The sequence below is a fragment of the Adiantum capillus-veneris genome, chromosome 13 (genome assembly GCF_014529385.1).
Source record: "Adiantum capillus-veneris isolate H3 chromosome 13, ASM1452938v2, whole genome shotgun sequence".
In the NCBI taxonomy this organism is placed as follows: domain Eukaryota; kingdom Viridiplantae; phylum Streptophyta; class Polypodiopsida; order Polypodiales; family Pteridaceae; genus Adiantum; species Adiantum capillus-veneris.
Window position 1 is genome coordinate 143,972,964 of NC_140943.1, and position 12,501 is coordinate 143,985,464.

General features: G+C 41.9%; 1 protein-coding gene across 1 annotated transcript; it reads right to left on the reverse strand.

The window, feature by feature from the left end:
• Nucleotides 1–3,968: 3,968 nt before the first annotated feature.
• Nucleotides 3,969–6,796, reverse strand: LOC147445007 (pentatricopeptide repeat-containing protein At3g09040, mitochondrial-like). The gene has a single exon (XM_086527494.1). The coding sequence runs from the start codon at nucleotides 6,584–6,586 to the stop codon at nucleotides 4,454–4,456; it is 2,133 nt and encodes a 710-aa protein (XP_086383620.1). The 5' UTR covers nucleotides 6,587–6,796; the 3' UTR covers nucleotides 3,969–4,453.
• Nucleotides 6,797–12,501: the final 5,705 nt, after the last annotated feature.

Consider the following 12,501-nt stretch of genomic DNA (forward strand, 5'->3'; position numbering starts at 1 on the left):
TGAGTGTGTGTACGCACGCATACACGAGAGAGAGACTAAGGAAAACTCAAAGGTTGAGTATGTTTCTACGAATAGAGGGGGACTCGCTTGCTTATGGCAAAGTTAATCTATCCACATGCCAACTCTAGATGTAGTTTAAGTTTGTCGCGGGGGGTGGGGGGGGGGGGGAGAGAGAGAGAGAGAGAGAGAGAGAGAGAGAGTAAAGAGAGGAGTTTTGTGAAAAGCCCATTATTAGATTTGACAAGAGTGCAGTTGATTGTGTGAATCAGATTCTAAGATCATGGCTAGGCCGTTGTCAACGCATGGGCTTGTGTGTGTACACACACACACACACACACACACACACACACACACACACACACACACACACACACATATATGCTGCCACCTTCAAAGAAGGCGAGGGAGGAGAGTGCCACAATTGCTTCTTCTCAACCACAGCAATGCACGGTCACATACTACTGTATATATGTACATGTTGCCACCTTTGGGGAAAGGTGAGGGAGGAGAGTGCCACGATTGCTTCTTCTTAGCCGCCGCAGCACCGCGCGGGTCACATACTACTGTATGTGTGTATTTACACACACACACACACACACACACACACACACACACACACACACACACACATATACATATATGTTTCCACCTTCAAAGAAGGCGAGGGAGGAGAGTGCCACAATTGCTTCTTCTCAACCACAGCAATGCATGGTCACATACTAATGTATATATGTACATGTTGCCACCTTTGGGGAAAGGTGAGGGAGGAGAGTGCCACGATTACTTCTTCTTAGCCGCAGCACCACACGGGTCACATACTAGTGTTACAACAAATGCTCTCCATTATATCATTTGTACTACTTTCTTTTATCTATGCTTTCCATAGGTACATGTTTGCATCTTGTCATTTGAGTTTCTAACAATGCATAAAATTTATGAAGTTGTGACATTGCCAATTTAAATGCTATAATTTTTTCAAACTTCTAGTACCTTGTTCTTCTCTTTGAGTTTGGTCTATTAGTTGGCTTTAAGTAGGTATCAGGACCTTAGGCTAAACTAGGCTACTAATTGCTGACTTTGATTTCTAAATAGTCTATTAATTGTAGTAACTCTATTAATGTTTTAGCCTATGAGAATATAGTTCTCTCTACCTTATTCCACCTAAGTGTGACTTGTGTTGTGGAACTCCATGTGTTAAGCTGGTATTTGAGACCTCGAGTCTCCCGGCTAGTTTATGTTCAAGTTGGTACTTGAGACCTCGAGTCTCCCAACTGCTGGTATTTGAGACCTCGAGTCCCCCAGCTACTTGTAGCAACTAAGACCAAAAAAAAAAAAAGAAAGCAAATAGCGCAAACTTCTTTGTATTTTATGTCGATCACAGTTAAGTGGTATAAGTGACAAAATCACTGGTCTTTAGACTTCGACGAGCATTCTTAGGATTAACTACTCTTTAGTCGATATTTTTTTTAATTAATGTTGGTCAATCTAGTACTTACTTTAGCCTTAGCTCTTGTGTACTTCTCTTAGAGTCAACTTAATAGACCTTAACTCAATTGCATTCTATTCGGGTACTACGCTTGTTTTAGTTGGCAATGTTACAATTCATGATTTTTTATCTTTTTTTCATTTCCTAAAATATCATGTATGCATCTCACTTATTGCACGCTTGCACATGCTGCCTTTGAGCTTTCACAATGTTGTTTTTTTTCTGCTACTATAGGTACTCCTATCGTGATGCTGCACTATTATATTCCGAGGACGGAATTTATATCAGGAAGGGGGGCATGTTGAGCACCGGCGTCCACTTCTAGTAGTCATGGGCGGAGCTTGTCAGTCCAATAGGAAAAGGGTAAGAGTAATCGCCGATGAGAGATACACTCTAACTGGAACGTTCAAGGGTTAGTTGGCTAAGCATGGGTGCCCAATTTTGAATGGGCGAGCTCATATAAAAGTCGCATAAATCTAAAAATCACTTATTCTCTCATTTGTGCAACTGAAGAGTGCTCTTGCTCCATCTCGATCTTCTTCTTCATCTCCTTTTATGTGTGTGTATGCGTGAGAGAGAGAGAGAGAGAGAGAGTGTGTGATCGAGCATTGCGACGGCAAGACGACGGTGAGGTGGTTGAGCATGGCACGGCGGTAGCTCCCTCTTCTTCGCAGCGAGAAATCCTCCACGAAGGCGGACGTAGGGCGGTGAGTGACACACCCTTGGTCTCTTGAGCTTGCTAGATTAATCTGATTGTGTGCTTGCAACCATTTGTGGCTCGCACACAATGTACGGCAAGTCCCTTGCTTTGACACGTGCGACAGATGCGCACATACCCATTTAGGTTTTTGATGACATCCTTTGAATAAATAATACGTATCCACAATTCTTCTTGAAGGAACCCCCAATATAGCCTCCTTGCTTGGAAACAGGTGACAGTGCCACTAAGTTTGATAAAAAAACCATGGGATTCAAACTAGTTTTTTGAGAATAAAGCTAGAGGTTTAGCAAAAAAATGTTGCAAAGGATTGCTCTCCACACCTATAACCTTTTGAATGGGCCCATAAAATCGTTACTTCTCAAATAAGACCGATCCTATTTGCCAATAGTTCTTCTCTACAAACCAACCAGACATAAAGGCCTTGATCAATGATCAAACTAGTTTTTTGAGAATAAAGCTAGAGGTTTAGTGAAAAATGTTGCAAAGGACGCCTCTCCACACCTATCTTCAAATTATAAACAAAGCATCAATTAACCTTTTGAACGGGCCCATAAAGTCGTTACTTCTCAAATAAGACCGATCCTATTTGCCATAGTTCTTCTCTACAAACCAACAGACATAAAGGCCTCGATCAATTATTTTGGTAAAAAAGGTCTTAAAAGGATTAGGCTATGGAAACTTGTCAAAAGTTACCTAAAAAGGTGTTACAAATTGCATATATACATCAACCCTAAGGAAGTCTTTGTGTGTTCTTCATGGTGGGCAGTAGGACTCTGATGGGGCCTAGTGCACCCATCAGAGGACCCACCTAGTGTGAGTTAGGAACGAGGGTAACACACACACACACACACACAAAAGAAGATATTTGACCGACCTCTTACACATGGCATAAGGTACTATAATCTAAGAAAGGATGTAAGCAACTGAAAGGGCCGTATCTACTTCTTTGTTTTGTCCACTCCACTATTTGTAAGGTTGCATGTAATCTTACCTCACCGCTTCTCTAAATTATGATGTGAGGGAGGGCATCACTACTATCTTGCTGAAACTTACTTCCCTTCCATTTGACTCTCCATCTCACCATCCCTCCACTTCTGTTTTGAAAACGCCATGGAGCCGCCTATTGTATTATACATAAAAGGTGGTAGCGTGTGATCAAGAGACTGGCCCCTAGTTCTCCAACCAGCCATACATTTACATGGCCAACTCTCTAATGCTTTTTTCCACACGTTATACTGGACATTGATTGACAAGTCCCTTGAAGACATGACGCTTGTACTAATTTGGTTTTTGTTGTGCATGATGTATGCTGGTAACATCTCCAAGGCTTGCTGTAAAAACTAGAATGATGCACATAATTCACCTACTTCCTATGATAAACATATAATCTGAGGATAATGGGGTATTAATGACAAGCTTTCGATCTTAAATCCTTTCTATTATGTCCCAGTCTTGTTCATTTCTCTGGGCTCTTGCTGAAGTCACATGGTATGGTAACATATCTTAGGAATGACACCCTCAACAGTATCAATGGTGTCTTTCCTGTGGATGTAGAAACCGTGTTGTTATAGCCAAACTCAACCTAACGCAACTACAAATCCTATTTAGATTTAGGGTCTGAAATATAACATGTCAATAAATCCAAAACCAGTGAATTGGTGATCTACGAGAGGCCATTTGTATGGGGATGAAAAGACGTAGAGATATTAACAGTAGTACCCCAATTCTCACGAAGAGCTAGCCAAAACAAACCAGTCGAAAGAGCTACCCCAATGCCTTGAGTGGTACTCTTTATACCTGCAAATGGTGGATAATGACACTATTTATACCTGCTGTCTCAGATCTTGTGTAACATATAACCTAGTCTGCTTCATCAAGAAACCATTTCTGAGAGTAATAGAGGGATTGACTCTAGCTGGGCAGGCCAAAAAGACTTGATGAACAGTGGCTTGGAGGCATGCCAGTGGGTCTAGCGGTTGTACCTCCTCCATGTGAGAGTTCTGCTCATGATTGGCAAATTTGCCCCACAATTTAGTAGTACACAACTTTGGCATAAACTTCACCCATGTAAAGGATATATAGGGACACATGACTCTGAGCTTGAATCCAGGACTAGAGCAAACATCATCGATCATGCGTTTGTTTGCTGCTGTAGCCTGCAATGTAGGGGCAGCCTTATGATACACGCAGCTAGACATTGCTAGCATCAGACGGAGCCCATCCAAGGCCAACTATATGGTCTTTCTTCATGCTGTGCTGCGGTCAAACACCCATCTTGCAACATTAAGGTCTCCCCAATTTTTGCAAGCATCCAACAATGCAGACCAGACTCCACTATCGAACATTGGCAATTTGTCAATGACTCTTATTGCTCTGTCAAGGTGACCTGCACGACCAAAAGCATCAATCATGCATGTGTAGTGCTCTAATTCTGGGTTAATGCCATACGTTGTGCACATGACCTCAAATTGTGTTAAAGCATCTTCCACTAAACCAAGACGACTATAGGCACTCAGTATGCAAGAAAACATACGCGCATCTGGAGAGAGGCCCTCGCATTGAAGGTGTTTCAAACAGTTCAGTGTTTGCATGCCTTCACATTGTTCAATTAGACCTCCCATTAGGGATGTCCAAGAAATGACACCCCTCTCAGGGAGTTCCTCAAGAAGTCCTCGTGCTTTTGTGAGAGCACCACACTTTGCATACATGTCTATAAGAGCATTGCAAAGCATAGTGTCATTTTCTAAGAGCCCTTGCTGGACGATCTTTACATGTATTCTTGCCCCCTCACCAACAGCTCCGATAGAGCCACATGCTTTCAAGAGGGAAGCAAAGGTTACTGCATTTGGAGAAAGGCCCTCAGCCAGCATCTGTTCAAAGCACTTTAAAGCATGCACACCTTCCCCATGTTCAGCATATCTTGCAACTAAAGCACTCCAAGAGATGGTATCCCTAATAGGTAGCTCCTCAAGAACTTGTGCCGCTCTTGTCAGAGCCCCACATTTGGCATACATATCCACCAAGGCGGTGCCAAGCACAACATTCTTTTCCAGGAGCCCCTGTTTGGCAATGACTTCATGAATAGTTTCCCCGTTTCGGACAGCTCCTATGCTGCCACATGCTTTTAAGACACTTGCAAATGTTATTGCATTTGGACAGACGCCCTTATGCTCCATCATTTCAAAGCAGTTCAACGCTTGCTCAGCCTCACCATGCTCAACATATCCGCAAATTAATGTGTTCCAAGACGTGACATTTCTAAAAGGCAGCTCTTCAAATAACCGCCGAGCTTTTGCAAGAGCACCACATCTGGCATACATATCTATGAGGGCATTCCCAAGCACAATATCCTCTCCTGGCAATGCCTGTTTAGACATCTCATGATGAATTTCTTCTCCTTTGCCGGGTGAATCCATGGTCTTGCATGCCTTTAAGATAGAAGAGAAGGTTGTCGGATCAGGAAAGAGACCCTCTCTTTGCATTTGTTTGAAGCATTTCCATGCTTCCTCACCAGCACCATGATCTGCATACCCTGAAATTAATGCATTCCAAGAGACAACATTTCGCGAAGGAAGTTTGTTAAGGACCTGCTGCGCTTTCGCAAAAGCACCACACTTAGCATACATGTCGACCAGGGCACCACCAAGCACAACGTTATTTCCCAGCAATCCTTGCTTTAAGATCTCATCATGGATTTTTTCTCCTTTTCCAACTGCTCCAATGCTGGCACAGGCTTTCAAGAGGCAAATAAAAGTCACTGCATCTGGATGAAGGCCCTCACATTGCATTTCTTCAAAGCATTCCAATGCTTGTTCACCTTTCCCATGTTCAACGTATCCGGCGATGAGTACATTCCAAGAGACAGCATTCCGAACAGGAAGCTCCTCTAGCATATGCTGCGCTTTGGCAAGAGCACCACACTTCCCATACATACAAACTAGAGCATTCCCAAGCTTGATATTACTACTCAAAAACCCTACCTCGGTAATTTTATCATGAATTTCAGAGCCCCTTTCTACTGCTCTTATGGTGCCGCATGCTTTCAAAGCACAAGCAAATGTTACAGCATTTGGAGAAAGACCCTCCTGCTGCATTCGCTCAAAATAGTGGAGAGCATCGTGGCCTTTACCTATCTGAGCGTAACCTGCAATGAGTGAAGTCCAAGTGGATACATCCTTGCTCGTATACATATCAAACAACTGCTGTGCATTGGCAAGAGCACCACATCTTGCATACATACAAATCAAAGCATCAGAGAGTTTCTTGAGCAACCCGCGTCTCTGAATGTGATCATGCACTCTGGCACACGTAGGAAGATGTTTGTTCTTGCTACACACCTGGAACAAGGCAACGTAAGGACTACCTTGAGCCACCTGCATGGCTTTTGCCAAGCTCTTCCTTCATCCAAGAGAGAGTGAAATATTTCTGAGTGACTACGCTGAGCCATCAGCGCATGGATCTACGTAATTTCTGTGTTTGTTCCGGTTGACGAGAGAGAGAGAGAGAGAGAGAGAGAGAGAGAGAGAGAGTCTCCAACATTCAAGATCATGCTTAAAGCTGTACAGTACTAACCGTTTTGCTAATGAGAAATGAAAGTTATGGCCTACTAACCTTTTTGCTAAAGAGAAATGAAAGTTATATCCTTGTTGATTTTTTAAATTATGTTTAAAAACAAAACCTTTGATTGGTGAATGAGATAAGCACCACTCATTCCAAAGATTAGTAATGATGAGGATTTTGTTTGTGAAGATCTAATGATTTTTTGGGGCTATCCAAAGGGTGATCTTGTTCTAAAGAAGTGTCGCGGAATTTTATGCCAAAATCTAGGGTATTGAATGAGAGGGGATCTTGGAGACTTGAGACTTGTTGTATGGTCTGCCCTCCGTGCTCCTTCCAGAGTTCGACTGCAACTCGAGCTTCTTGAGTTTGGCAAGAACTCAAGAAGCTCTAACTTTGGCAAGCCGTTCTACATTTGATGGAACACCCACTTATGATTTGGGAAGTTCTTTTAATATCTGCCTGCTGAAAGGGGATCTCTTTTCTACAAACATTGTACTTATCTATTCTTTGTTCCATTGCCAACTGTCTTTTGAATATAAAAGTTCAATTATGTCTTATTATCTAAGATCTAACAGCTACACACACATTCTATACATAAGGTTTTTCTTTTTAGAGAAACCGGGATGCCGGATTTGGAAATTTTCTTCGAAATCGAGTTCTAAGTTGGACCCACATTCCGTGATTCCTTGACTGGTTGACTGGTGTTAGGTGGTCCTTCGTAGACTCTATTTCCGGTCCCTTGCTCACGGCTACTATAGTCTTTGACTTTGCTGGTTGAAGGTTTGCAGGCCCAAAAATTACAGTTACCGTTTCTACTTTTATTTATGTTTATACTGTTCCTTTTTCAGGAATCCTTACCCTATAGAAAGACAGCCCGCATGAGCACTAATCACAACCCACGAATAGAATAAGCTATACCTTAAGGACCGTAAACCAAAGAATGCTTTGGCAGTTAGAACTAGACCCTTCCTCTCTAGGAAGGCCAAAGATTGTGTTACTTACTATTGTAAGTATAAGTGAACCTCACCACACTTTTTTTTGAAATTGAAGACTCTTGCTCTCTCACAAGGATTGGAATTGTCCTTGGAGTCCCTCTCAATAGCAACATCTCATGTACTCAGATGTATTAGTAGCTTGGATGCTTCTCAGCTAATATATGATTCGGTTCTTATCTCTGACAAAAAATTATCTGTCTTACATATGCTATCTTTTAACGATTGGGTCAAAATTTTGGCAACTCTGCATAAAAACTACATGGAAGGGGTGAATCTAATTACCCATTACATAGCCCAACTTCCTCTACTATCCTCACAATACCAATTTGTGCATGTAGCTAGTTGTACTTTCTCATAGTTCCAATTTGTTGCTTTAGTTCTCTCAAATTTGTCATCATCTGGGCATAATAAGAGATTTTTCAAGTAATACAAATAAGTCCTTTTGAGAGAGATAGATAGATAGATAGATAGATAGAGAGAGAGAGAGAGAGAGAGAGAGAGAGAGAGAGAGATAAGAAGAGGAAGAAGATTAGTTCTACCTCCAATAAACCTGGGACTCTGAATCTGTTCCTTAAAAGGAAATTTGGATAGCCTATCTACTACATGTGGGCAATAAAAAGGAATTTTCAATTGCTCTCTCTCTCTCTCTCTCTCTCTCTCTCTCTCTCTCTCTCTATCTATCTATCTATCTATCTTTTACTAAAAATTGAGGATACTTTGATGCGAGTGGTTGTTGAAAATAAATGTCTTTGTGATCTCTCTCTCTCTCTCTCTCTCTCTCTCTCTCTCTATATATATATATATATATATATATATATATATATATATATATATATATATATACATATATTTATATATATGTATATATATGTATACATATATTTATATATATGTATTTATATATACACACAACCTCTCTCTACTCTATTCTTCTCATTGAGCAATGTACTCTGATCTCTCTCTCTCTCTCTCTCTCTCTCTCTCTCTCTCTCTCTCTCTCTCTCTCTCTCACACACACACACACACACACACACACACACACACACACGTGTATATGTGCTCGTGAGTTGGCAGTGGCCTACCCATGATCTTAGAAGCAGATTCACACAAGCAAATGTACTCTTGTCAAACCTGAAAATGGACTTTCCACAAACCTCCTCTCTTTACCAACTCTCTCTCTCTCTCTCTCTCTCTCTCTCTCTCTCTCGCCCCCCCCCCCGGGTGATGAACTACATTTGGAGATGACATGTTGTTGGCTTAACTTTGCAATAAGCAAGCGAGCCCCCTTCTATTTATAAAAACATACTCAATCTTCGAGTTTCCTTACTCTCTCTCTCTCTCTCTCTCTCTCTCTCTCTCTCTCTCTCTCTCTCTCGCATGCGTATACACTAATCGCAACAATCAACAACTTGGTGGGTGAGGGGACGGGGTATCACATTTTCTCGCAACATGGAAGTGTCAATTTTCTTAAGAACTTTCAGAAAGAGTATAGGAGTACCTCTTTAGAGTAATTTTTGAAAATTTTAAAATACAAAACTACATAATTTATTAAAATAATATCAATAATGATCTTGAAAAAAATCCCTTTTAAAAAATAATCTTAATATATCTTCAAACTCAAAAGTCAAATTTGTATTGAGGAGTAAAATTCCCCTCCAATTTACTGTTAGGAAATAAGACATAGCTAAACTTGATTTTTGAGTAGATTACTTAATGGAGAGAGATAGATTTCACAAAGAAGAGATTATAGAGTAGAGAGAGAGAGAGAGAGAGTACACACGGTATACGTGGTTCACCTAATGTGGGCTATGTCCACGGGAAAGCAGCCACTCAATGGCTTTAGAACTTCAAAACAAGAAGTAGTTTACAAAGGGATTATACCCTTAATGGAGCTCCCACCTTGCTTCACTCTCACCACCTCACACTCACCTTGTTGCATCAACTTCACACTCTCAAATGTGTGTAGAAATGGCCTCCTTTTATAGGCCAAAAGGGTTGCCCTCTCTTATGAGAGACAGCCATGTGTAGCCGCCCTTGTGCGAATAAGTCCAAATCGGACCCTCCAATCCGCCCATGTGTGGCCGCCCTTGAGAAGACAAGTCCGCTTTTGAATTCGGCCACTGGCCATTGAATTCAGCCACCGGCCACCGGCCATTGAATTCCGACCACTGGCCACCGGCCATCGGCCATTGACTACCGGCCACCGGCCAATCGACCGGTTGTTTTCCGACCACTTTCCGGCCGCCGTCCGGCCATAATATTCCGGAGAAAAAGAATATTCCGGTGAAAAAAAAAGTCTCGGGGGCCTCCATCCCCGAGGCCTTTAAAGTTGCCCCTGATTCTTGTCCGTGAAAATTTTGGTTTCCGGTGAGTGATTTTCCTTCACGCACGATGGCTTCTCCTCATAATGGGGGCCTTACAAATGTGCGCTTTTACCACAGAAAATTACAAGGGTAAATCAGGCTCCATACTTAACAATCTCCCACTTGGAGACTGATCTCCAAACCAAACCTGTGACTGCTTTCCATTCTGGCTTCTTATCCTTGAATGCCGATTGAAGATGAGCAAAAGCTCAACTTCTCCTTGTTGACCACCTTTGTAAACATGTCTGCAGGATTTTCACTTGTATGCATCTTTCCTAGCTTTAGTTGTCCCTCTTCTAAAAGAGTGCGTATGAAGTGATATCTCACCTCAATGTGCTTTGTCCTTGAATGAAAGGCTGCTTTCTTCGCAAGATGGATAGCGCTTTGGCTATCACTGTACAAGACACAATTGTCTTGTTTGAATCCAAGCTCTTCTAAGAATCTGTGAAGCCACAGAATTTCTTTGCTTGCCTCCGTCATTGCTACATACTCTGCTTCCGTGGTAGAAAGTGAAACCACTTTCTACAGCTTTGAAGCCCAGCTTACTACTGTGCCTCCAACCGTGAACACATAGCCAGTAGTGCTCCTTCGAGTATCTTTGTGACCTGCCATATCTGCATCAGCATACCCTTCTAGAAAAATATCAGTTCCTCCAAAATACAAAGCATTTGTTGTTGTCCCTTTTAGATACCTAAGTATCCACTTCACAGCTTGCCAATGCTCTTTACCTGGGTTTTCCATGAACCTACTCACAACTCCCACTGCATGTGCAATGTCTGGCCTTGTCCAGACCATAGCATACATTAGAGAACCTACCGCTGCAGCATATGGAACTTTAGACATATAGGCTATCTCCTCTTGTGTCTTTGGACACATATCCTTCGTTAGTTTAAAATGACCAGCCAAAGGTGTAGAAACTGGTTCTGCATTTTGCATTGCAAACCTTTCTAGTACCTTCTTGATGTAATCTTCTTGAGATAGCTTTATTGTCTTCTTCGTCCTGTCCCTTGATATTTTCATACCAAGTATCCTCTTTGCAGCACCTAAATCTTTCATTGAAAAAGATTTGGACAGCTCCTCTTTTAGGTCTTTGATGTCTTGCATGTTAGCACTTGCAATCAACATGTCATCAACATACAACATTAGGATGATGAATTTATCATCTCCCAAATTCTCCGTGTAGACGCAGTGATCCGAGTTGCATCTTGTGATACCCTGATCCAACATCCATCGATCAAACTTCAAGTACCATTGTCTTGATGCTTGCTTTAAACCATACAAGCTCTTCTTTAATCTGCAAACCATTTTCTCATTACCTTTTACTTCATACCCCTTTGGTTGAAGCATGTAGATTTCCTCCTCTAAGTCACCGTGAGGGAATGTCGTATTTACATCCATTTGCTCGAGATTTAGATCATGAGCAGCCACAAGGCTTAAGACAAGCCTAATTGAGTTTATTTTTACAACAGGAGAAAATATTTCATTAAAGTCAATACCTTTCTTTTGAGAAAAACCTTTTACCACAAGCCTAGACTTGTACCTTTTCTTCCCACCTTCTTGTTCCTTTAGCTTGTACACCCATTTGTTTTGAAGTGCCCGCTTACCTTTAGGCAACTCAACCAACTCCCATGTTTGGTTGCGATGTAGTGAGTCCATCTCCACTTGCATGCTCTTCGTCCATTCTTCTTTGGATTCATGTTGCATAGCTTCTTCATATGATACCGGCTCTCTAGAATCTGAGATCAAGAGATGGTTGAAGGAAGGAACAAACCTTTCTGGAGGTCTACTTGCTCTTGTAGATCTTCGGGGAATAGGTTGAGGCTCCTCATTTGGTTGACGTTGTTGCACATTGTCACCGTTTGCAGTCCTTGAGTCTTCACCGTCCTCAAGCTCCATGTACTCATCACCTGTTTCTTTTGTTTGTTTTCTTTCCAAGTAATCTTTGTACATATTTTGTTCGTTAAAAATTACATCCCTACTCCTTAAGATTTTACCATCTTCAGGATTCCATAGGCGATACCCAAAGTCTCCTTCTCCATAGCGAATGAAGAAACACTTTTTGGACTTTGCATCTAACTTTGATCTTAGGCTTCTATCTATGTGCATGAAAGCCTCACACCCAAACACTTTGAGAAATGCATAATTCACCGGTTTACCTGTCCATGCCTCTTCTGGAACTCCCCCATCCAATGCCGTTGAGGGTGACCGATTGATTAAGTACGCAGACGTACTTACAGCTTCCTCCCAAAGCTCAAGCGGTAGGCCTGCATGTAGCCGCATGCTTCGTGCTCGTTCCATGATTGTCCTGTTCATCCTTTCCGAAATCCCATTTTGTTGAGGTGTCCTTGGGGTTGTCCTTTGCCTCCGAATGCCATT

Bases quoted from the DNA above. Each gene is read 5' to 3' on its own strand.
- LOC147445007 (XM_086527494.1), bottom strand. From the start codon at position 6,586: ATGCAGGTGGCTCAAGGTAGTCCTTACGTTGCCTTGTTCCAGGTGTGT.